Here is a 27,346-nt window from a genome sequence, read left to right on the forward strand (position 1 = left end):
ATCCACACTCTTCAGACTCGCACTGTAGCAAGTACAGTTAAAAAAAACAAACACTAGATTCACACATAACATTGCTTAGATTGGTATATTACATGCAATAATCAATATACTTGCACATATACAGTAGCTGTGGTTTTCAGCATTTTCAACAGTGTATGGCAAATATGACAAACACAGGCAGAGTGTCAAGAGATCTGCTCAAATATTTAATTCCCCTATAATTAAGGCAACAGTACAGCAGGCCGAGAAGTTCTTGAGCACTGTTGCTCATTCAGCCGAGAAACCTCAAGATGTTCATTCATTTGCATTTATTTTGCAAATGAAGTCTGAATGCTTGGAGGAATTCTTGACGGCATACTATTTGACAAACCTCAACTGGTCAAACACATGCTCTGCTCTATGTGTAGGTAGAATAAAGATACATGCCCTTCTGTTCAAGAGTTAGTCCAAAAACTGACCTTGTATGCCAAATTTGTCAACTTTGCTCTTGAAAAAGTGGTGGCAAGAACTGGTTGCACAAGGAGAAGGTTGATTTGCCTTCTGTATTACCAAGAATGAAGGTGTTGTATTGGAAACATTATAATGAAATATTGTCAATGTGTATGTCAAGAATTTACACTGTTTAAACATTATGCAAATGAATAAAGTCCAACATCTCGAGGTTCTTTAGGGTTTGCCAGTCAGAGCAGTGCACAAACATTCAACCCATCACTATAATTACACTTGTACTGTTTCCTTTTCCAAGACAAAAGTTGACAGAAAACATGTGAGGAGCATGAAGTGTATTTCCATCATTCCCCATTTGCATAAGTGCATATACAAGTAAACATTTCAAAATTCTTGGCATGAAGGGCCTATGTTGAGCTACACTCGTATAATACAGTGACTTCTTCTTCCCTATTTCTTGAGATGGTACATCAAGAAGATGATGGGTCAAGGAAACAAAATGTCCCAATGTTTCAGGGGGATTTGAAAGGGTCAGTAGGTGTGTGGTTGAAGCTGGCATCGGCGAAGATAGCCAAGGTGCCCACAGTTGTGAAGACAACGAAGATCCAGAGGAACATGCGGTCCACCACCATGGCCACGTACTGCCAGTCCTCTTTCAGCTGGGTGAGGAGGTTGTAAGGTGGATGGGTGGTTGATTGGAGGATAGATGGGAGAGATGGTGAAAAATGGATAGATGGAAGTGAAGACAAATGAAATGGAATGACAGGAAGGAAGAGAGATGGAGGAGGAACAGGTGGTGGAAAAGGGAGGAAAAGAAGAGACAAAAGGGGCAAAAATGAGAAACAATTAACAAAGAGACAATTAACAAAACTGCTCTTTAAAAGAAATAAAGCAGTAAGAATGCAAAGAAGACAACACACACAAACTTACAGCCTCATAGTCCTTCTCAGCCTGCAGAGCTTCGGCGATATACGTGATGGCCTCTATGGCTGACTTGAGCTCATCAGGTAGTGTAATGTAGCTACTGGGTCCATCGATAAACTTTCTCAGGTCGGTACACATGCCCTCTGGGTGGTACCTGCACAGTTACACACATATGTAAGTGGGAACCAATGAAATAATTGCAGAACAGTATCTATGATGCACAACATATTTTGATGTCACAAATAAATCTTGATTTGGAAGAAAAGAAGGAGCAAATGCACACGAAGTGTCAAAACCCAAATTTAACAAATGCACAAGCTTGTGGAATGTAGAAACATGAAAGCAGATGTCGGTTGGGACTAATTAAAAGCTGTAAAGTAGAAAAGTGTTTATGAGCCAGGCTGCATGTCTCCTTTGCTCTCTTCTCTCATTCAGAGAGGAATAAAGAGAAGGTCAGAGGAGCTCCCCGGGCTCTCTCTGCCTGTGTGGTACTACCGCTCTGCATCTGCTGACTGGGCTGCTCTGGCTGACAAACCCTCACTGTCTGTGTGTGTGTGTGTGTGTGTGTGTGTGTGTGTAAGCATGTTTCTGTGTTTACTTGTTGCCCTCAGTTACCAACCATCAGTTGCCAGGGGAAGATGGGAGAAGGTTGCTTTCTATCTCTGTCAAGTGATATAATGGAATTTGTTTTCCTTCTTTATTAAAATCACAATAAAGAAATAAATTGGCACGCCACCAAAAATTGAGGTTGAGTGTGTTTAAGTGTGTTTTCTCTGCTATCTTTTATGCAGGAAAAACTTTGCTGCTGCCGAAGTACAGTACAGTGTATTAGAGAGTAGTTTTAATGTTTTGTTGAACTTTATGCCTCTTTTTAACATTGCAGATACATTTTCGTACCGTTTAGTTCCTTCCTCATTGCATTCACACATGGGAGCTGCCCATTTAAATTAAAACCCTCTGTTCTTGACCACTGAGCAGCTCCACTGTTGACAACTATTTAGAAAAGTTGAAACATTACTCATCGGCTTTTTCTTCTAGGATTTTCCCTGCTGTATTTCTATGCACGGTTGCGCAACATGACCTTGAGCAATGACACATGGATTTCCATTTGCTCATTCCAGCAGAGACACAGACCCAGAGCTCTAATACTCCCACATCTTTAAGTAGTGATACAGCACGACTCTCTTGGCAGGACATCACAGCGAAAAATGCTTAGTTGAGAAATGACATTGCATCTGAAATTAAAGAATAATTCTGGTTTATTACAACGGGGGCTATCAGTTATAATAACACTTGACTCACCAAGCTAAGTGATGAGATCTGGGAACAGAGTGACATTGCAAGTCACAAGTCAGACAGGTTGTAAACAAGCCAACCATTTATCCAGATTATCTAGAAAACTTTATTTGGATGTCAAATCAAAATGAGTGTACCTAAAATATCTGTAATAATAATAATCTCTTTGTACAGAAAAACTGTGTGAGCGCACAAGTACGGCAAGTGCAGGAGGTCAAATTTAAAACCAGAAAGCTAATAATGAAATTTTAGGGCATGTTAACTTACAAATGATTCAGAAAGATACAAATAGACAACCACACATGCACACACAATATACATTCAGCTATAAGGTATTGCCTCTTATGTGTGTACTAGCACATACTGCATGAAAATTATATTAAACTATTTTGCACAACATTTTGAGCAGTATCCCCCTTTAACAAAGTCCTTAAAACTCATCTATTCTTGGTCACTGCCATGACCTCATCCAAAAAAAAACAACTAATATTATCATCTTTGCAGAACAGCTGCAATCTGCCTTTTCCAAACATCTGTTTCAATATGAAACACCTAAAATATGAAACACCTCTTCCACTTACATTTTTTAGAATCCAAAAAAGGAAAAAAAAAACCCCAGAGAAGATGAATTGCAGGTCAGGCAGCTTAACACCAGATGGCAGTATGACACTGTATCTTTTAGTGGGAAACATAAACATATTGTAACCTGGAAGTCAGGGCAGGGTAAAGAACTGCTTGGTATTCAGTGCAGGAATTTGGGAGTTTACAATGCAGTGCTGCCGTCACTGCTGCTCCTTTGAGTGTGGCAGGTGAAGAGGCTGCGACCTAAGAGAGGTGGAGCCTCATCAGATCGAGAAAGAGAGATAAGAGAGGGAGGGAAAGAGAGAGAGAGAGAGAGAAAGAGAGCGACAGAGACACTCTTCGGCCTCTTTACCCCTCCTCCCTTTTCCCTCCTTCGTGGCTCAAAGTAGCACTTCATCAGCGAGAAGTAAATGACTATTCAGGAGACTAATTCAACTAAAACTGGCTGCGTCTGGTGCCAAGACATGCACTAAACCCAATTAAGAAGGTGTGTGTATGTGTGGGCTCAAGAGAGATACTGCTGTCTCATCAAATTGCTCTAATAGAGTCCCCCTCCCCTTCCTTCGTCACCCGTTCTTTCACCTAGACACTCAGCGTCCCGCTCTAATGTGTCAGAGTCGATTTGTGCGGGTCATTATTATTTTAGCAACGATTCTCTGCCGCCTCCAGTCTCTCCCTGTAGGCATATTTCACTTCTCAGAGGAGGTGAAGGATGGAAAGGGAGGGACTGCTACAGACTATGAGGAAGATTTTCGTTGTAGAATACTCAGTGGCTGACGTACAGGACATACAGTTCTACGTAAATTGACCCAAGCAAGGTCAACTACTTCTTGTGTACAAAGAATGGAGACTAGTGTTAGACTGATAGAACAGTTTGTCACCATGTTGTGTGCCAACACTGGCCCAAATCCAGCTCCTTACTTAACAGCTTCAGGGGCAGCGCTCTGTAAAACTTTTGATGAAACTCATCAGTCTGCGTTTCACTGGAGGTGTTTGAGTTCTAAGGTCTAAATGCCTTTTTAGAGGCAGCACGACCTTAACAAAAATAGCTTTGTTTTATACTTTTTTACATGATAAGTTTTAAATACTGAATATTGGCTCAAAACTCAGCGTAGTACAATTTCAAAGTCGAAGGTCAGAAAGTAAAGAGCTAACATCTGAACTCATATTTCTCAAACAACCTGGCAATGTAGGAATGAGGATAAGATTTGACAGCCTAAATTTTGGCAGTGAGTGCAGCATTTACTGCAAGCTTATAAAAAACGACATTGTGATATTTACACAGAGGACACCTAATATGTGACAATGACTTTTAAGAAAATGTCTAACTAAACTAAAAACTAAAAATTCACTCTCTCAATAACAGCTACTGTGTTGCTGTAGGTTTTAATAACATAATGTGAGATAAATACTGTGGGAGAACAGAAACTGCTGGCCAGATGGTTTTATCTATACAGAAAGTCTTGAAAGTCTATGAATACTAAAAACACAGGACAAGACACATAAACTATTGACTTTAATGACATAGCACTATCTAACACATTTTGCCAACTTTAGTAGTAGTTTTTAGTAGTATTACTGCTACTGCAAAAAGTTACATGTTTTAGTCAGATATGGATAATGTATCACAAGTGGATATGGGACTGAAATCAAAGCTTTTATGTGTAGTGCTCTTGTGTAATACATCTTTTACAAAAAAAGAAAACAAATGGTTCCACACATTTAGAGGAACTTTGTACAAATATTGACACACCTTAGATCTTATATATTACTCATATAAAGGCAGTTTCTGTGGTAATATTTGGAAAATACATATCTTTGCGTGACATTTTGCAACAACAGGGTTTAATTTAGGCCATAACCTCAATAATGTACCCATCTGAATCAAGAATACCATGATACATCACAGTTCACAATAACTTACACTAACTAAACATAATTGATATTTCAATGATGGGAATACAAATGTCACATTTAAGAAAATGTCAAATATGTTTTTAATATAGGTCTTAGTGAAGCAAAGCTGTTAGCATAACTAACTGAAGAGTTAATATGGAGTTGAGTAAAGAACACTGTCATTCAACACACTTACTCACATTAATAAAGTCACATACATTCTGACCAAAATATGTACCCAAGTACAATGGACACATGCACAGGCTCAAATATGTACACCTACAGTACAGTAGGACCCTTGACCCCAGAGCAGGCCTGACCTCACCTGTTAGGCTTGGGGAACAAGAAGGAGCAATCAGGCTTTCGGATGAAGTATTCATCAGAAACTTTGCTGATGGCGCACACATTTTTCACCCGACGGGGCAGGGTTTCTAGGGACAGGGGGGTCTCCACCTTCGGCCGCAGCATGCCCAGGTAAGGAGGCAGCATGTGGATGAAGATCTAGGAGGACAGAAAGAGGTGAAGAGCAGCAAAGTCAATTTTTCTTTGCTCTTCTGGTGCTTCTCATTTGGCTTGAATGCAGAATTGAGCTGTTGTGAGTTTAAAAATGGAAATAAAATGTCAAAATACACAAAGATTTGTTCGACTCCAAACCACATTATGAAACAGAGGGTTATTTAACTGTGCTTTCCACTTTCAATCGATAGCTGGTTGGCTCTCCCGGACCTCCCAAATCCATCGTCTTTCCTCGTATTAAAAATCCATTTGTTTGGATTCTTGTTTCATGATTTATGGTTCAGCTGAAATGTACTTGCCCTGTATTTGCCTATTAAGGGTGAGAAATGACTCAAAATGCTGAATTTAGCAGTGAGATAACCTTTGAGAACAGTTGCTGCTGAATGATGTGGGTGGGGAAACCAAATGGGTAATGCTCGCCAATTCCTCAACGTCTACTCTCAAGGTGTCCTTGAGCATGGCACGTAATCTCTGGGCGCTTCAGCGGAGCTTCTCAGTAAAGGACTAGAATTGTAGTAGGAAAATGATAAAAATAGACAATGTTGGATAAAACACAAGGAAAGTCAAGTAACTACTCCCTTCATATTACTCCCTGTTACTGTTCTTTGGCTTTAAGAGATGAGGCTGCCTTTCAAAAGAATACCAGAGGACTCTGACATGAAAATAAAACAGCAAATCACCGGACTAAATGTTAGTCTTGATCAATATCATAAATGCTGTTTGCCTCTGTGAATGGCTCTTTTATCTGCAGTTTGAAGTGCTTTTGAAATAAGTCTTGGCTTGCCTGCATGTATTGACAGATTGATGTCAATAATAGCTCACTGGCAGGGAACATACTGTACTGTAGCTGCAATAGTGAGAGTAATGTGAGGTGAATGAGCTTGACTTGAATTCATTCAGAAGCAAGTATGTCCATGTTATTATATGACCACCTCTGACCTTGCTTTCCCTGCTCCCTTGTTTCCAAGTCTGCTACAACACCTGTCACATTTCCCGTAGACTGTCATCTCTGTGTGGAACTGCAGACTAGTGAGTCACACACAGTCACATGATCACAGCCATAAGAAAATCAAGCTGCAGGACATTGTAGATGCTTTTTTCTGAAAATTTTTATATATTATTTCAAAGGCTGATTCCAGTATATTTAAGACTCCAGTAGAGTTTGACCGACTTATGGCCAACAATAAATGAATAAGGATTCTGAATTTTCCTTCATAAATTGTATCATTGGCATTATGAGGAAGGGTTTGAAACAGCATTTAGCCCTTCATGTTTGGAAAAAATGACAAACATAATTCAATGTTTAACTGAATAAATCAAAAAGAAGATTTCTTTTTGGACTTTTGAGACTTGTACTTATAACCTCAGTATTTCTAAATCCAAAGCCAGATGAGCCCATCTGACTGACATTAATAAATGTTTAGCCAAACTACTTTCCAGGACACCTCACCCTTGGCTCAGCTCTGGATTATTCCATTTGTGACACCTGTTCAAATATGAGCTGATTAAGGAAATACTGAATAATTTAATTAAACAGACAATTTTCTTCAGTTCATGTATGTTAATGACACAAAATGAGCTTTTAGGATAAAAGCAAGGCGATTAGCACTGTGTCCTACATTTCAAGCCTTTGCTGGTTTTAACATACACTTGCATTTTTCTCACTGACATGCAACACCTGTTAGATTTCCCACAGCTTGGCGTATCCCCCAGTGAATATAAGAGAGGAAACTGCACAGCAGAGAGCTCCACTTCAGCTACAAAGACCTTATTCTACAACCATGACTGATATAACTCAGCTAGTGTTGCTGCTCTGTCTTTGTGGGACTTTAGCCGACCAGACCTTCACACAAAATGACATCACAGCACCAGAGAGCATCCAGAGCGACATAATGGCTGAGCTGAAGGAGCTGAGAGACATGGTGATGGAGCAGAAGGAGGAACTGAAAGCCACCAAGGCTGCGCTTGACACCCAGAGGACCCTGATGGGAGACCTGAGGAGAGACAACTCAGCCCTGCGTGCCTCACAACACGCCACTGCCACCCAAGTTGACCGACTGGAGAAAGAAAATGGGATGCTGATGGCAACCATCAAGACAAGAAAGGAAGACAAAGCACCAGAGATGACGTCTATGCAGAGACTGAAAACCGTTCCAAAAGTAGCTTTCTCTGTTGCTTTAGACCTCCCTGGTGGGGATACATATGGACCATTTGACACACTTACAAAAGTAATTTTCAGATGGGTCTATATCAACATTGGCAACGCCTACAATCCAGTTACAGGCAGCTTCACTGCACCTATGAGAGGAGTTTATTATTTTAGGTTTAGCGGCATAGATGACCGAGCTTATAAGTGGATGGGTGTTTTCTTGTATAAGAATGATAGATCTGTAAAGTACAAACAATTGGAAAATGGGGAGGGTCATTTAAATTTGTCCTTTACAGTGATTCTACAGCTGGAGAGGGGAGATGTTACTGATATCCGTATATTTCCTGATACTAGATTTGCCCCCTCAGCGTCGGGTGATATCAACCTCTCTGGCTTTCTGCTCTTCCCTCTGTAAGGGCTTTGAGGTAAAGCAGCAATGTTTCAGATATATGTAAGATATATTACAGCAATATTAATGCACACTTTTTGTACCAGACTTTTAAAAAAAAATCAAATGCTGTTTATCTCAAATTGCAGGACTTTTTTTGCTGTGTATAACAGTTCTGCTGATTGGCTAGGATGTGTGGATTAATTTGAAGAATGGCTGGGCTGAACGCCCAGCTTGAGAAGGCTGCCATTAAAGCATAATAATTGCAATAAAATATTGAAAGAAGAATATTGCCCTCATTTTCTGGAATATAGTTATTGTAGTCATTTGTCAGTGTTTGTCAGTGTTTGTCAGTGTCAGTGATTTATATTTTCTCAGAATGAGATGTTATTTGGTTTTGGTGACTCATCACAGACATTCCATAAAGTGCTGTGCTGCAAACGGTATACATTAAAGTCAACTCTCATTAAACTGATCTTTTTCTTGTTGATCTTGTTTTTTGGGCTTTCAAAATTGTATAAATGATATGCTACAGTTTCACATTTACTTTTCTAATATTATGTCCAAAGTAATAAAAAATACATACAATCACTAAACCATCTATGAAAAAATCTAATGCTGTATTAATTTATTTGTTTTTCCCTCTTGGGGGCGGCAGGATAAGCTATAAACACAACATCAACATATTATCACTATGTTACTATATCATGGTGAATGTGTTAGCATTTACCCATCCAACATTTTAATTAATTTGAAATAATAAATTAATAAGTAGGCTGTAAAACCAAAAAAATGAGTGATACTCAGCAGAGCTAACTGGGCTGTGGCTGCTGAACTGCCTGTCCTCTGTGACCTTTTTCACATTGTGTGGACCCCAAGAAGATTGGCAACTGCAACAGCAGAAGCTAATCCAATACAATAAACATTACATAGTATTTTGCACTTATTTGATACATTGTTGTTATAAAACATTGAATAGTGCAGCTTTTATCAACACAGTATCAACAGGAGTCATTGGCAAATGAATTGAAGTAAAAGAAAATCTGTTAACACGTGCTTTAGACCTGCTCATAACTAAAAGTCAGAGCTAGAACAAATTTGATTAATATATGAAGAGAGCCTATGATGTTTGTTTTCTCCATCAATCCAGCACCAGTTCCTTCCATTAAACCAACCAAATGACCTTTTGATGGTTATCAGTGAGCCTTTTTAAGGTGGATGTACCCTGAAAGGATAGCATAACACAGGCTTGTAATTAGTTTCACATAATGTATAGTGAGGGCAACAGCCACTGATGGAGGTTAATGGTATAACATGACATTCAGGGTGTTAAGGACTGTGTCGATGTAATTCACTAGACTGCCTGAACCCAAACGACTGCTGCTGCAATTTCCAAATTAACACAAAAAATTATGTTAACAAAGTAATTATTTCACGGCTACAATTCACTACATTGAGGGAATGAGATGTTGCTTACTTACAAAATAAATGTGCTTCAGTTTTAATTAATTTTAGACTTACATACATTAGTAGGTTAGTTTGTGTGTGAATAAGTTCATTAAAAAATTCACTCAAATTTCTCAATGTAAACCTTACCTGGGGCTGCCACGTCACATCCATGGCCAAGAAGGCACAACAGCACCTCTATTTCCTGTGACGCCTAAAGAGAGCAAGCCGCCCCCACCCCATCCTCACCACCTTCTACCAAAGCACTATTGAGAGCGTGTTTACAAGCTGCATCTCCACATGGTTTGGGTGATGCTCTACTGCTGACCGCACAACAATGGAGAGGGTCTTAATAACTGCTGAGTGTATCTTTTTGCAGCCCCTCTCCCTGCCATCCGGGACACTTTCCATAAGAGCTGCATCCACAGAGCCAGCAGCATTGTACTGGACAGTTCACACCCCTCCCACAACCTCTACATCCACCACCCCTCCAACAAGAGGTTCTCTAGTCTGAAAGTCAGAACTTCCTGCATGAGAAACAGCAGTTTCCCACAGACTGTGAGACTTGTCAACACCCTGCTACCCCCCAGAGGCCAACAGACACTTTTAGAGAGACTCTCTGCCCCACATATAACTACCCCATGCCCCTAATCCCCCCCTACCATACTCACACACATAAAATCCAACTGCACTAACTCAACAAAGATGTATAGTCAATTACTGTCAATGAGTCAATCACCTGATCCTATTGCACTATTCTGTCTATTCTGTATTTCTGAATTGTGGAACAATAACCAGATTTATTTATGTATATCTTTTGCACAATCCATGTTCTTGAGACTCTCTTGAGATTCTTTAATTCTCTATTATCTTTTTTTCTATTTTGTCTTATTTAAACCTTACATTTAATTCTTCTAAAGTTACGCAATTTCATTTCTTCATAGGCAGCATTTGATACTGTAAAGTATAAATGTAACTGTGGTGAGATGACAATAAAGGTCCTTGAATCCTTGAATGAGTTCATTAACAGGTGCCTACAAGGTTTTGCAGCAGCAATTTCAAAGTGATTTCACTCATTTGCCATGGACGGAGAATCGAGGGTTGTACTGAAAATCTATGACACAAATCTCTGAATCTTATGTTACCCCCTTATTAATATATGGCATGATTACATTTTGACATCTACAGTATTTGCAAATTTTAACTCATGAATGTTTTAGGTCACAAGCAGACATACAGATGTAAAATTCCACTTTGCTTGTTTTAAGAGCCAGAGAGCTTATGAAGTTGAAAGAAAATCACATAAAAGAAACATTATTAATCCATCTGTAAAGTTTGAATATTAAAATCAGTCTGCAACCAGGGTATGCACACGTACAACCATAGCATATAACATGATATTTTGCACTTTGGCCCAGAGAGGCACTGCGCTCACCTTGCGGACCCACATGGGCATCTGGTGGGTGTTTGGGGAGCGGTGGTGCAGGTTAAGCACGACCACGCTGAGGATGACAGAGAAGGTGACCAGGATCATGGTGAACATGATGTAATTGACGATGATAGGAACACCCAGTGAGGTCTCAGGGATTTTGTCAGCCAGCAGCAGCAAGAACACAGTGAGGGTGAGCAAAACGTTGATGGATAGACCCATCTTCTCTCCTGATAGAGAAACATATTGAATGTTACAATAACCACATCCCACTTAGCTGCTGTCGCTATGCTTGCTAAGCTTTCGCATGGCACACAATGCAGTTTTTCAATAATAACAATAACTGTAACAATGGGACCTTGATTTTACATGCACACTGTGAAGAAGCATTGTTCTTGTATTGCAGTATACTGTACAGTATATACGTATATATATATTCTAACATAACCCTCTTTGGCTGTTAAGCATAAATACTTGGACATTCAAGATAGATCAGAGGTTAGATTTATGCTTTATTGTTTGCATGTTCAAACAGTGTATTTCAATTTTAATGTTACAAGAGAAAAGACTTTTAGGATGAAAATGAGCCACTGTTTTTGGTGAACGTAGCTCTGTCTAGGATAACGAGCTTGGCTGGGGTTGCTGGACCGTACACTTCCCCAAATCCAAGCAGGACAGAGCCGCTAACGCTATCCTAAACTCGGATATAGTAGCATCCAGGACTGGCCTCCACACAGTGGGGATTATACTAAACAGTGCATGTACTATTGTGGATGTGGCTTTTTATTTCTTATTTTTTAATGTACCTGTAAACGCACAAAATGTTAGATAATGAAATGCTCCTTGACGTTGGAAGTAGCTGTGTCCTTAATTACTACTGTAGGTAGTAAGCTAATTAGCCAGACATGCTATCCTTTGCAGCTTAATTAAGGCAGACAGACACACAGTGTTTAATCCATTCTTTACATTTTTACTGTTGTATTTTTGGAAAAGCTGAAAAAATACCACCAAGGGCTCTTACTGTTTTCTTTCTGATTTTGTTTAGTTCATTTTATGGAAGTTGACTTCAGTTTTGTATTCTTTTGGGCCCTTGTTACAACTCATCTAGTTTTACCAGAACAAGGTTTGTTCCTCCTTCAGCTGAGTGAGATCTACTATTTTAGCAGCACTTGGTCCATGTTATTCAGCACTAATGACTCTAATAGAAAATTCATTTCCCATTCTAAGTGAAGCTGACTGGCCAATAGAGCAAGGCCTCCCTTGTGTATTCAGTGGCCACTTACAAACTGTGTTTACCTCAGATTGGTTAGAGTTGGTATGCAACGAGAAATTGATGTGAATTAGAACGGTGCATGATCCCTCAGGGAAACAGCCAAAACTGGGGCATTTCCTCCACTTACTCCATCACACTGCATTACGAGAAAGTTCAAGGAGACTTTTTACAGCTCTGTTTTGACAGGACTGAGAAGTGTGAAAAGAGAAAAAGATCTCATTACCACTACTACTACTACCACTCATATATATTCCACATCAACTCCCATATCAACTGGGAAGCATTGCCATAAAGACATTTAATCATAGTGTAGTAAGGAACTGTAGTGTAGAGTCCCTGAAAAAACTTCCCTGTTGCTAGAACCAAATCAGACTAGTGAAAATATTAAAGATCCCCTCCAGACATGTTTTAAGATATATATGAAGCACTCTACTTTGAATGATAATTTATGTCTAATGTGTTTTTTCCACAAAAATGTTTACCTTTTGTAAATCCTTATAATGACACCTACTTCTTCCCCCTCATTTCAAATTCCAGAAACTATGAATATGCAAATATTGTTAACTTCAAAAGTTTAACTGTTGGGTACAAGATGTCTCCTACTTTTCTGTAAAGTCAATTCTCAGTGTATGTGAACCAGAGGTTTCAAGTTTCCACATCACACTTGTGTAAGCTGAATGCTGGTCCAGGATTGGCTCCAAACTAGTAGTGACAAATCATGCTCATTAGTTAGTTAAACTCAGATTTTCAGTGGGCATAGAGAAACTTTACTTCTTCAGCAGATGAAAGTGAAAACCTTTTAGCATCAAATTCTGTACATACATCATTCTGCACAGTGAGGCTCAAATATCCAACTGAAGTAATGAGGAAAAACACACTTTTGAGCGGACGGAGACTTTAAGTTAACTATTACATGTTGGAGTGGATAGTAAGAATATGCAGTTGGGGCATTCAAGGTGGCGGCATAGCAGATGGTCCACTTTGCTAAGCAATGCGCCGCAACTTTGATAGTTTCGCACATTAAATAGTATCAGACTAGTGTTTTTGCATCGGATAATATAATATAAGCATCGATGAATACTCTTTGAGTCGTTCTGACACGATGCCGTCGAAAAATGCCAAGAAATCAAGCAGGAGTGAATGCACTGTGAGCTCACCAACCTCCCACCAGGTGCAGAGGAGTTAGCAGCTGCTAGCAAGACCAGCACACTTGACCCTACCCTTCATCAAGCGATTCAAGAAATGATATGAAATAATTGAGATAACATCTCAAAAGTCATCAACGAAAAGCTGAGCCCTCTATCCCAGATGCTTCAGGCTCAGGCATTGGAACTGCAACACTTTGGAAAGTGAGCCAACAAGGCTGAGGAAAGAATTCCGGGAGGTGGAGGAGGCTTCTGACCATGACCACCTTTATTTTTAAAATATCATCCATGTTGCTTAATTTAAACCTACAAACAACATTTCAGAGAATATTGCTTATTTTTTCATGATTTTGAAACTTAATTTTATACACAAATTTTCTGTGGTATGACAAACTCAGAACGGATATTTATTATTGCTTTATTATTGCTTTACACTGACTTTAAGGTTTATCCATGACAGAAGTGCCAAGGTGTTCGACTCCCCTGACCAAGCTATGGCCTTCATGGATGGCTCACTTAAGCACTGTGCCGTCTCCACTGACTGACAGCAGGGTTTTATATGTGTGTGAGTAATCATGGTGTAACCAAAACTTTTTACAATATGTGTTTTGTTACTTAAGTAGTGCTGCTTTAGCTCATACGAAGAAGTAAATATATATCTATGTGTGAAGAGAAGAAGTGCCTCTCTCTTTTCTTTTGTCTGTTTTTTATTGTTTAATTATGTAACAGAGAGGCAAAGTGCAGTGTATTTAGAGACACGGTAGTCCTCTGGTTGGCAAATGGGGAAGCCCCTTTGAAAAGTGCTGTTAGTGCTCTTGTTATTTGTATTATAGTTTACTTGTTCTCTGTCGCTCAGCTACAGTCTCTTCAGGCACGCTATCAACAACAAGGCTGCATCTTCATGACTACAATAAGATACTATGGTTGGTAACATACTGAGACTGTGGACATGGAATATTAAGGGAAGCCACTCACCACTTTAGAGGAAATAGGAACTGGTAGCTTTGAAAAAGAAAAATGTTGATATAGCACTTTTACAAGAGATACATTTAACAGATATAGAACACCTAAAATTGCAACAGTGTGTTTTTGAATGTGTATTTTTCCTTGTTCACTACTAAGAGCAGGGGAATGGCTATCTTAGTCAGGAAGAGCCATCTTTTAAACTGATAGAGTGTATCAAGGACAACAATGAGCCATTTGCGCTTATCAAAGCTATTATTCATGGAGGGGAATTTGGTATCCTGAACGTGTATTGCCCTCCAGGTCACCCCCTTAACTTTCTCACAGATGCAATGTCAACGTTGGCTGATTTGCCGACGGAGAATATTATTAGGGGAGGTGATTTTAATTGCCTTATGAACCCGTTGATTGATAGAATTCCCAGTGGTCCCTTGTCTGCCTCTGCACAGACAAAACGTATTGCTGGTCTTTGCGAAGAATTGGGTTATGTGGATGTGTTGAGAACACTTCATCCTGCAGATAAAGAATACACTTTTTTCTCTAACCCACATAAGTGTTATTCGAGAATCAACTATGATCACGCAGCTGTGTACTTAGATATTGAACCTAAAAATGCTAGGGGACAGTCTCAGCACTAGAGGTTGAACCCTTTCATTTTAAAAGATCACAAATTCGTAGATTATTTTACATCAGAAGTCTTTCTTTCTCTCAATTCTCCTTCGGCCAGTAGCCTGTCTTTGCTCTGGGAAACCTCTAAGGCTTATGCAAGGGTTTTAATAATTTCTTACATAGCCAGCAAGAAAACTGCAGAGCAACAGAAGATGTTGGAGGCGAGACTTACTACAGCAGAGAAGGAATATATTATGAAACCCAAAGGGTCCAAATTGAAATAAATCACGCTATTCACTGCACATTAGACTCACTATTAACACAAACTGCCACAGACAAATTAAGATTCACAAAGCAAGTGCTTACTTTTGAGTTGTTTAGAACTGACCCTACTGAGTAACATGGAAACACAAAATATTTGGCTCATTGACATGCACATACTGTATTATATTGTAGCATTGGTATACCTGCATCAGGAGGCAGGTAGAAGTTAAAGATGGCAATGATGGTGATGAGGATGCAAGGGAGGATGATGTTCAAGACGTAGTACAGAGGCTTCCTCTCGATGATCAGGTAGAAGGTCATGTCCTCATACTGATCATCATTCATGTTCTTCTTGCTCGGCTTGTGTCTGATGTGCCACTCGCCACTCTCTGGAGAAACATACCCATTGTAGGCATTTAGAAAAGATTTCAATTAAGATCAGCAAAATGACTATTTCTTACAACACAAGAATATTTCTTACAACACAAGCAACAAATCTGCATCCCACAAGCAGGTCAAAACAAAGGTGCAAACAAAGTTCAACAAGTGAAAAACACTGCTATGACCATGGTTTGCATATTAAACAAAAGCAAGCATAAAGTACCTAGTCAGAGGTATTTAAAAACCACAAACGTACTTTGGAGAGGCACATCAAGGAATACATCCCCACTAACTCACATGATTAGCACAATGGAAAACACCCCAATTCCCAATTCATGCTTTCTTAACTTGCATCTCTTCCTCACTCCTTGACTCTCCCCACTTATGATGTGAGGAAAAATGCAAAGACATCTCACCACTGAAACCCTCGTCCAATTGGATTTCCCGTATCTCATTGCCTTTTGCATCCAGTGCGTACTGTATCTCGATCTCTGTTGAGTCATACGTGTAGGAGCGGAACTGCATGGTGCAATTCTGCCAGTCAAATGGGAAGTAAGTTACCTAGACAGAGAAACAGTGATTAGAGAGGGAGCGCTTTAAGGAAAAATTTAAAACATAAAGTTAAGTAAAAGCAGGAGTCAAATGTTTAAGTTAATATTTGTGTTGTCACCTTAACTCCACAGGAGCTCAAGTAGAGTGCAGGGGGAGTCCAGGTTATTCTGCCGTTAGAATAAGCCTGAACATGAACTTGAAGGGCCACATCAAACACCCCATCATTACTGCAAACAGAAATTGAGATAACATATTGGTCATCATTGTAAATCACAGACTGTACAGTTGCATAGACTTTGGCCAATTTTCACCAAGATGCCTGGAGGGCTATACAGGCCCCATCCAGTGCTTACTGGATGAACTACATGCCAACCTGAGGCCACACACCCTGATCTCCCTATCTCACTTCAAACGGTCTGAGGTTTTGGTGTGTTTGCCGACTGTTTCATCCCACAGTTTAAACACATGGGGGAGAAAGGACTGGAGATCAGAGGAGATGTAATTGGTTTGTCCAGGGTGCATTCCTGACTTACACCCAGTGCATGCTGGGATAGACTCCAGTTCAATAATAAATGAAAATCATGAATTAATTTAGAGTTCTTTGAAAAGTAAACTGAGGAATTGTGGACAGGTATTGTATGGAATGGCACAGTGCAGTAGTTGAGTCTCATATTGTATCGTATTGTCTTGTAACGTATCATCACATATCATTTCCTCTCATCTGGTATCTGATCTTGTCTTGTCTTATTGTTTAGCATCTTTTTCTGATCATATCACATCAAATGGTCTCCTATCAGATCGTAATGGATCGTATCATCTCATATTGACTCATATCACATCTTATCTAATTGTTTAGTACTCGTCTCATCTCACATCGTATCATATCATATTGTAATGTGCTGTCTCATCTCATAATCTCATATTATCACGTCTTGCATTGTATCGCATCACATTGAATACCATACCTTATCCTATCATATCACATCATAACATATCGTATCATATCATATTGTATCGTATCAGATTGGATCAGATCAGATTGCATTGTATTGTCAAACTTGTTGACACCAGAAAAACAACAGCATTAGTCATTTGTTCAAATACTTAAAAAACACTTGAATCTTTGTTGTGACTGTCATTTTAAACCGTTTGGAAGATGCTGACAAACAATGCTGTCCTACCAAAAGGGTTGCTCATATTGGTTGTTTTCAAAGGCTATGACAAACAGCCTATTTTCTTGTTGAGACTGGAGGACTTGTTGGTTATACAGGTAAGGGCTATAGTGTATCTTGACCTTCAGCAACTTTGTTTTTGCTTTGCTTAGTGGTCTCAGTTAAAAAATTGACCAGTGACACAAGCCAAAACATGACTGGCAGTGAGTGGTCTCCATTTTGCCCTCTAATATTAGTAATATTAGAAGCAATAAAAAGTAATATTAGCCTTATGCTGCTGACTCAGTTGCACATATTATGTAAAAGTAGCATCCTGGGTTTGAATGTCGCCTGAGGCCTTGATTTCATGTCATCCCACTTCCTCTCACTCAGCCTTTCTCTCTCTTTGTTCTGTGCAATTAAAAGCCCCATGAAATGAAAAAAAAATCCCAGTTATAATCTTGAGTCCCTGTGTTAATTGTTCATTTATCTCTTGTTATATGCCAAATATATGTCAAAAAATCATTATCAGAGTATTTTTACATCAAAATGTCTTTTCTCTTCCTGTAAAACGGTTTCAAATGTTTGATGACTCATCCTGCACTCAGGGGTGTTTACAAAAGTCCATCCAATCAAATGTGACTTTGGGCGATTAGCTAGCCACACCAGTCATATAAAACCACAATTCACCATTTGCGGGTCATAGTAGATAACAGAGCAATATGGAGAGAGATGGGAAGAGATGTGCGCTTGGGCAAAAACTTTGTTTTCATTTCCAAAACAATGTGGCTCTAATTCATTCATCTCTCCCTTGTCCTAACAACAGGGGAGGAGGTGTGTGAGGAGCCATCAGTCCTCTGTAGCTCCCTTTCTCTCTGCAGCTCTGTAATTCGCTTAACTCTAAGCCCCGCCCACTTTTAGTGATCTAATCAAATGGAGGATCAGAAGGATTTGATTTAAATCCCTCTTGTAGCTGTGCAAGGCTCAAATATTACGTTTCACTGGGAAATACGTCACATTTCAGAAGCTAAAGATGCTCTAACTTCCATTTCATGGGGCCTTTAAGCAAAACTTACATAAAACTACGTAAAGAAATGACGGGGTAAAGCTCTGGTCAGAGTAAGTAACATCTGAGCGACCATGTCTCGCGTGTCTGATTATTGCAGTCACACTGCTCCTTTCATTCTCTCACCATAGCTATAGAGTACAACAACATTTGGCTGCAGGCCCATACTACAAGACCCCAGTAAAACATTTTAATTGGAATGGATGAAATGGAGGAACTTGACACATTTCACAGGACACCTCTAAGTGCAGCACTAATGCTGAATGTATACAGAGCTGTTTTGGCCATTAAGCTCATAACACAATACACAACAAAGACATCAAGTCAATTAGAAACAGATTTAGCCGTCTGTCAGAGCCCAGTGTTTGGCTTTTATGGCTCTGGCAATTTAACAGGGAGAAGCTTGTGTCCTTAAAGTTGGCTCCTAAAATCTTGTCCCTGTGAAGGTGCTGCGGGTGCTAAAAAGATCAGCATTGATTGTACACACACAGAAGAGGGGAAACACACTTTTGCATTTGTGTGTATGTACATATTTGTGTGTATGTGTGTGGTTCCAAATGAACAGTTCCTGGGCTGAAGTAGCTGAGCAATGCCAACAGCTCCGTTATTGGGGAGCCATGCTGCTTAATTGCCTATAAAGTGTTGATGAATGGAGCAGTGGGGATATTTACAGTGGTGTTAATGGGAGTGTGTGTATGTGCGAGGGTTGTAAGAAAAAAAAGACTACACTCACTATTCTTAGTATCTACATTTTTTAAATTTAATGCTGTGATATATAGTTATTTTCTATTACAAAGGTACCGTACTGTAATTTACTGTACGTGTACTGGGTGTTTAACCTTAAAGGAGACATATTATGCATACTTCCAGGTCTATATTTTTAATCTGGAGCTCTACTGGAATATCTTTGCATGATTTAGAATTGAAAAAACTCCTTATTTATCTTATACTGGCTCTTTACGCAGCCACTGGGTTCAGCCCCCTCCTGATGAGCCGACTCTGTTCTGATTGGCTAGTTCCTAGAAGCTGCCTCTTGGCAGGCATCCATCAGATCTATGTCAACAAACCATGAAACATACTACAGTAATAGGACTGAACTTCTTTTTCCTGTTCTTTACTCAAAATATGTAAGTGGACAACCTAAACAATACATGGCAAAACCTTAGCAACAACCATAGCAACAAAGGCTACGGAAGGGATGCCTGTTTATGGGCATGCACGACGAGCCAACGTCAGCTCTTCGGCAGGGTAGAAAAAACGTTGCAAATGAAGCGTACAGGGCAGGTTGAAACCCTGGCTTTTGACTTGATATCCTACATCATAACAGGATATATCAATAACAGAAAAGCACAAAAAGCATAATATATCCCCTTTAATGTCCATTGGATTCAACTCTTTTCAGCTATGTTGCAGTTGCTGCAAACAATCCAGCTACTTAGGGCCCTGTTGTGGTGGTATTACCAGGCGGCTTTCATTGGCAGAGTGTAGTGAGCAGGAGGGAGTGTAGACCTGAATGAGGGAGTTCAGGTAGGCAGGAGCCGTTTTGGTTGCTGTTTTGTAAGCAAGTGTCAAGGTTTTGAATTTGTAGGAGCCAGTTGATGGATATGAACAGTGGACTGACATGTGCTGTTTTGGGCTGGTTAAAGACCAGACGCGCTGCTGTGTGTGATATTACGAGAGTCTGTACCAGAAGTTGTGCTGCATGCTCAGATAGGTAGGGTCTAATCTTCTTGATGTTGTACTGGGCAAATTGACACAACCGATCGATCGAGACCATGTGAACCTTAAAGGTTAGTTGGTTATCGATCATGATACCCAAGTTTCAAGCAGACTTTGTGGGCATGAGTCTAGCTGGATGTTGACCTGTCATTGTAAAGAAGGACTGGCTGGAATGACGTGGAGATCAGTCTTAGAGAGGTGACAGAGATGTGCAAGGTGGATCTATATCAACTCAATTGAATAAATGGAAAGACATGACCTTAGTTTAGACATTTTACAAATTGTAATATCTCATTCTACATGGCTGATGTAAGTAGACAGAAACTTAGATTTCCCCTTAAATTAACCAGTAAATAAGAAGCTATGATTCAGCTCAACTCACTCCCCAGGAAGAGGTAAAACAATATGTTCAGAAGACGATAATCAAATGCCCCTTGGGACCTATGAAGAAATCATCCCAGACAAGAACTAAACTTAGAAAAATGGAGAAAAGTGACCAAATTGTTTCTTCACTGAAATCTCTGGTGCTGATTAATTCATGCCAATGTGAGTGCTGTGCGCATGCTTACTTATTGATGAGGACAATGTCAGGCAGCCAGACCTTTCCAGCAGGAATACGCAACACCTCAATCCCATCATGTTCCTTGGGTTTCCATGACAACCGATGATCTGTCCATTCCTATTTAAACATTTTTTTAAAAAGTGTGTTTATCTATGCATGAATGTGGGAATTACACATCAATACAAAAAAAGAGCCGCGACAAGAGACAAACAGAAAATGACAAGTTGAATTTACAAACATAACCAATTTGTCATTTCATCAGTTTATTTTTCATTTTCCCACCGCTGTAATTAGATTCCACATGGATGATTTTCCCATGCATTTGTCTTTGCATAATAAAACACCATTTACATAATTTTTCATTTTGCATATGCTCTGTTATTATGACTATTCCAAGCATTCTTGCCTGGTTATTTGTTCAGTGTGTATTGGCACTGAGCAGTACATGAAGAAAGAGGTGTTATGTTAATAAAGTTATTTCCACTGGAGCTGGAGTCATGGTTGAGTTGGTCAAGATGATGTGAAATAGTAGAAAGTAATTCACTTACAGCACTCTGCTTTAATGAAGACTGTGTATACAGATTATCCATTATCCAACTTTCTGTTTTAGCACAGCAGCAAGCTGTCATGTCCCTTAAAAAAGCTGTTCATAGATCATTCTGTGTCCCAAAGTTTACTCCAATTTGTCACCTCTGTGAAACAAGCATGCAGTAAAAAGTACTGTACAAAAACACTTACCAGATTCATGACAACAATTGTACTCATTTCTTCATTTTTCATATTCTGAAGGGAAAGAAGAAAGAAGTATCTGTGTTACTGTTGCTTCTTTCAAAATCCTAAATACTTTTATTGATAAAATTTGATAAAATGCTATTGAACCACTGACACTTTTTTTATTCCATTGTGGGAATTTTTGGGGGCAATAAATAGTGCATACATTACACACTCAGAAATCCAACACTCAAAAAAAATCACTCAAAAAAAAATTGTGCACTAAGGAGTGATTTTGTCTGCAGAGGTGGTTTTACAGAGCGTTATGTGCTGTCACTATTTCTTGGCGAATCGTAGCCAGGAGCTGTCTCTGCTCTCTTTTACATTTGTGTTTGTGCAGCGGTGAAAAAGAGAGATACAATGTGTTAATTAGTAAGGTTTAGATATGTTGAGGTGTATTTTTGACCTTTGGCTATACTAGGTGTTTCTCCATGTTTTCAGTCTTTATGCTAAGCTAAGATAATAATCTCTTGGATCCAGCTCAACACACAGACAAGAGAGTGGTATCAATCTTTTTATCAACTTTCAGCAGCTTCTTTACAATTGTGGACTTACACCAGTGACCAAGTCAGAAATGTTGTTAGTGTTGCTATACTAAAGTAGCCTCTGCCTTGTTACAACAGAACGACCAATAAATCGGTTTAACTGAGCTGATGATGTTCAAGTGTACCTGAAAAATTTGAATTTTGAAACATATTTTCTCTCCAAAACCTCTGACATGACTTTGAGTCTTGCTGTTGAGCTTCTATTATTACAACATGGCTGCTAGGAGAGTTATGACACAAATGACAACAAACATTAGGGCTTCATGCTAGAAATACAGCCTCTACTTGTTGGTAGTAGTTCAAAACCAGAAGATAAAACAGCTGATAGTCATTTGAGACACTGGCTGGTACGACAGCAATGGACGCCAGCTACTTCCTGGACAGAGTTCATGCTGAAGGCTTTTGCATGTGCAAATCTCCAGGTAACAAGTTAATGTACGTATGATTGTGTGTGTATGTGTGTGTGTGTGTGCGTGTGTGTGTTCATGTCTGTGTGCGTGTGATTGTCTCCAGCAGTAAGGGCGGAGCTTCCCTGAGCCGGGCCTGCTATTTAAAACGCTGGGAGGAATGTCAGAGAGACAGCTGGGACAGGAACACAGAGGGGGGATGGGGGTGAGAGGCATTTACTTAAACTATCTCTCTCTTTCGCTCCCACACAAACACATAGATGCCTATCTCATCACTGACCTATCACTTACTGATACTTCCTGTAACTGTTTAAATTTATCATAGGATATAACTCTTGGGAAATGTTAATAATAACACAGTAGTTATCCAGCTGACTAGTTCTGGCAGAAGAGGACTGAAAGCCCAAGTGGGACAGTTTTCAAGATCATTCCACAGCAGAACTTAAGGGCCCCGTGTGACTTCCTCTCCATAATGAGACTGACCTTGAGTTGAGGTGTAAGGAGCATGCTCACTGTAGATGTGTATGTATACATCTCACCCTATAAATACAGATGCTAAGGAAAAGAGAGCCGAGGGGAAATTAAGGAACAGATAAAGCAATCCGGTGTATGTTTCTGAACGTGTGTGTGATTGTTCAATAACACTTGATTTTTAAATATGTATTTATCAGAGGCAAGCCTGCTCTTGTGGCAGAAGCTTCAAGAGTCAGAACCCTAGTTTTTCTGGCTAAGTGACAGTAGATCGAAGCCCAGTAAAATGTAATGGAATAAGAGAAGAGCGGAGAGTGAAATACAAGCATCCCAGGAGGTTTAGTCTGACTGCCAGATGAAACCCTTCAAAATGTGAATGAACCTATCTGTTGTACATTTTTGTCAACCAAATTTTTTTTGGTTGAGGTAAGTCTAAAAGCTTGCCAGACTACTCCAGGGCTACAGTATAATCTAACTAGCTTGCACATTACCTTCAACATTATAGCAGATTCATGACGAAAATAAAAATGAAGTCATTAGACAACAGCATTTTGCATTCACCAGAGTTCCTTCTTTGACATTTAAACCATAAGGGTTGATGACTGTTTTTGTGTTTGCATCTGTGATGTAGGCTTACTGGGTAAGTGATATATTTGATCATCCATATAAGTTTACTCAGTAAGATTATTTCTGCCTTCAAAACAGCCCCAGTAGGACTTCAACTCTAATCTGCTATGTGTACCGTGACATCGAATGCTGAGCTTTGTTATTGTTTTTCTTCTCTTGGTGTCTGAAACACTTGTAAGATATCCATAGGTAGACAGATCTGTTTTCTCATATATATTCACATATGTGGTGCTATTATGTCATATTCCTGTTGTGCATGTACGCATTCAATTCTAAGTGTTAAGGCATTGTCTCTCACCAGTCCAACGAAGGAAGAGAGGACCATACCCACACGAACCACCACCCTCTTTTCAGGGCTGAGTGCTGGGCGAACCTTAAGGTTGTAGTTGACGAAGATCTTCTTCATCAGAGCCTGCTCAATGTCAGAGGCACCTGAATGAAAAAAAAGAGACAGCTTATGTGACAGGGTTCAGTAATTGCTTCAGGTTTCAAGCTGATAAGACATTTTACTTTTGTTCACAATGGAATATGAGAAACCAGTTGCTGAAAGCCCTTTTTATTCAGCAGCCTGGAAAAGAATGAGCCACATTAGACTGCCATTGCATCATTCATTCAATTGTTGCTGTGAAAGGTGCTGCTTGGTGGCAGCTGGATATATACTTTGCTTGCATCACCCATCATCAGCCAGTGATAGCAGTTAAGCAGTGACAGTTTTGAACTAATTTACAGCAAATGTCTATTTATATCATTGTCCATTGTTTCCCTTTCTCACTACTTTTGCAATGTACGCAAAGGTCATCTGTGCAACACCCATCACACTGGTGACAAGTGAGGACATAACTAATTGACTGGCAGGCAAAGTGTGTTGTGCATTCAAATATGGCAACCAACAAACCCTCCAGCTCTGTGGCTGAGTCAATAGTGCACAAGTGCAAAAACTAGTGGATAGAGTAGGATGTGCCACCCAGCAGGAGACAGCCAGACTTGATGAAGGTAAGTTAGAAGAATAAGAGATGAAATCTCTGGGATATCACACCAACGTCTTTATGAAACATCCTCCCACTCCTTCAGCTCTTGTGGTAACTGGCTAGAAACTGACAAGACAAAATCAAACTGCCCACTCACATAGACCGCAAAGCCCACAAACAAAGCAACAGGTACACATGAATTAAAAATCAGTGTTGGGAGGAAAGAGAGTGGAGCACAGTGGCTTGAGGGAGGATTTCAGTGACTTCGTAACAAGTTGGGCTTGAGTTCGACTTTTTGTAAAGGCAATGATGTGGCATATTGTGTGATGGATAAATAAAAGTCAAATGTTCTTCTGCTGTAAAACATTATCAGCCTTCCATATCAATCAAAAATTTAAGAACTTTTTATTGTAGATATACCCTGCCACAAAAATTGAGGATTCATGATACCTAATTTAGCAGATAACATGAAAAAAATACAATTAAAAATAGCTTAAATAAGTGTCTTTGTACTTATTAACATTAAACAGATCTATATTTTGTGTGAAGATGTTAATGCCTGTGTGTTGTCTAAATCTAGACCTAACTAAGTCATGAACCCACCAAAACCCAAACACTTGTATTCTGTTGCATTGCATACCCAACTCTGGTTTTATTTCCACCCACTACATCCTCAATGTTGGAAGGTTAGAAGCATAAATAATCAGAGGCTCCAGTGATGCAGCATTTATCACATTTGGCATAGTTGTGGCCCCAGTAGGATCTGACCTGACAGGAATAAATTACAACAATCACCCAGCAAGGCACCCCCATTAGCCAGGCACAGGGATGCGTGCCTACCAACGGGCGAACACTGGAGGTGGCTGTGGAGAGCTGGAATTCAGCATTTCATTTTCTTCTCTCTACCCAGTTCAGATGACTTGGTAAATAAGTCAGACAGAAGTACAATCAAACAGATCAGATGAGGTAAGATAACAATAGGGGCAAATACAGAGGCAGATATGAACAGTCATTTTAAGCTTTGACGTCACTCTGAGACCTTTCCCAGAGAAGAGAAGAAGATATAAGTGTTTCTGCTTGAAAAATGCACTTTAAGTGTACTTTCAGTTCTTTTTCCACATGATAACATAACTAAACACAAGTGAGTGCACATTTGCTGAGCAGGGATAGGCAATGTTTTTAAAATTGAAACTGACAGCAAGACATTTCAATATGAGCTTCATCTTCCTCAGAGTGGTTTAAGTGCACTGCTCTTGTCCTGGAACCATCGGTCAGTTATCAAAACAATTGCATGAGGACAAGAAAAGCATTGATTTCTCTGCAGAGATGGTTGCCTCTTAACCACCAAGGATTGTTTATGGCTTAAGTGTTTCTTATGATATTTAGTTGTTTTGTTCTTTAAGTTAACAGCTGTGTTTCCTCCATGTTGGTGGTACTTGTTGTTGCCTATCTGTGATGTATTTAGTGTGTCTGCTGTGACACCTACTATATCATAACTTACTAATCCATTTTTATCAATGAGGCTGTGGGGGGAGGCATTCAGTAACGCTCAAGCAACATAAGAAAGCATGTACAGGCATGTAAATTGATTAAAGCCAGTTTAGCACTCTTGGGTCAGGCCTGTGCTGCGTACCAAGCACTTTGGATTATGTATAGCCAATCTCTGCACCTTTCTCCAACAAAAAATCACTATTGTACTTATATTTCCATATGAGCTTATGTCTCAGAGACACAATAACACTCCTAAATATGGTAATCCTTTGGTGAGTTTCAGTGTTAATCTAGTAATTACTGGTGGCCTTAAAAGATATTTTCCATTTCATTTGGCACATACTACCCATGGTATTACTATAGTGTCCATGGAAGAAGTATTACAAGACTACTATAGCACTGTTACATGGACATGTTGTGTCAGGTTGTGCCTTACCTCCCAGTGCACTCAGGCTGCATAAGCAACATGCCAGCAGGAACAGATCCGGGCTTTTCATAGTGACCCCCAGAACCAAAAACAGATCCTCAATCAGTTAATCCAACTTCCTCAACTTCTTCTTTTTCTTTCCCAGTGCAGTTCGGAGGAACTCTTCAGTGTAAGTTTCGGTTTGGTCAGTTTGGACTGTTGCTGTCTGTCAGTCAGGCCAGCCTGGCCAACTGCTGTCTGCTCCAATTACCTCCTGGAGGGAGGGGAGGGTGTGTGCGTGACTGTTTACCCCCTCAGTGAGTGTGGACCAGGCCTGACTCTGCCCAATGACTGTTTACTCAACCGGTGGTTCTCAAGCTGTGGTTGAGGTACCCACAAGAGATCTTGTGGAGTTTCCAGATGGGTCCTCAAGCAAAATGAGTAAAGGTTTAATTTCAATAATATTTCTTTGGAGGATAGTGATATAAGCAGCATAAGTCTACATATTACTCTCTACTTACAGTTAAACCAGCTCTGAATTTAATCACATTTTCATAAAAATACAATATAAATACAGTATAATCTATCAAAACCTGAAAATATTTGGGAGCACCTATCCCAACTTTTAAGGATACAAAGTAAAATGTTTAATTGAGATGAGATTTTTTTCTTTTTTTCCCAAAACCACAGACTTGTGGGAAATGGGGTTCATTGTAGGCTGCTACAAACAGAAATATTGATTAAACAACAATATTAGCTACCATCCTTATCTTAACATATGGTATGAACAACACGACATACTCATGAGAAAGGCAACGTTCCAAGGCTGGATTTTTAATTATATGCTTTATGACAAATGGCAATAGGATTTTAAATTAGGTTCTGCTAGAATGAGTTTTTTT

The 27,346-nt window shown here is 39.6% G+C and overlaps 1 protein-coding gene across 1 annotated transcript; it reads right to left on the reverse strand.

Annotated features, from left to right (window-relative positions):
* On the reverse strand, window positions 1–26,676 carry chrnb1 (cholinergic receptor, nicotinic, beta 1 (muscle)). The gene is made up of 11 exons (XM_042401156.1): window positions 26,475–26,676; window positions 23,878–24,011; window positions 21,497–21,541; window positions 20,766–20,875; window positions 16,379–16,487; window positions 16,125–16,269; window positions 15,531–15,716; window positions 11,080–11,303; window positions 5,471–5,646; window positions 1,378–1,525; window positions 1–1,106 (listed from the first exon to the last, which is right to left on the reverse strand). Exons 1-11 carry the CDS (start codon window positions 26,533–26,535, stop codon window positions 960–962), a joined length of 1,485 nt encoding a protein of 494 aa, XP_042257090.1. The 5' UTR covers window positions 26,536–26,676; the 3' UTR covers window positions 1–959.
* Window positions 26,677–27,346: the final 670 nt, after the last annotated feature.

This window comes from Thunnus maccoyii, chromosome 22 (assembly GCF_910596095.1).
Source record: "Thunnus maccoyii chromosome 22, fThuMac1.1, whole genome shotgun sequence".
In the NCBI taxonomy this organism is placed as follows: domain Eukaryota; kingdom Metazoa; phylum Chordata; class Actinopteri; order Scombriformes; family Scombridae; genus Thunnus; species Thunnus maccoyii.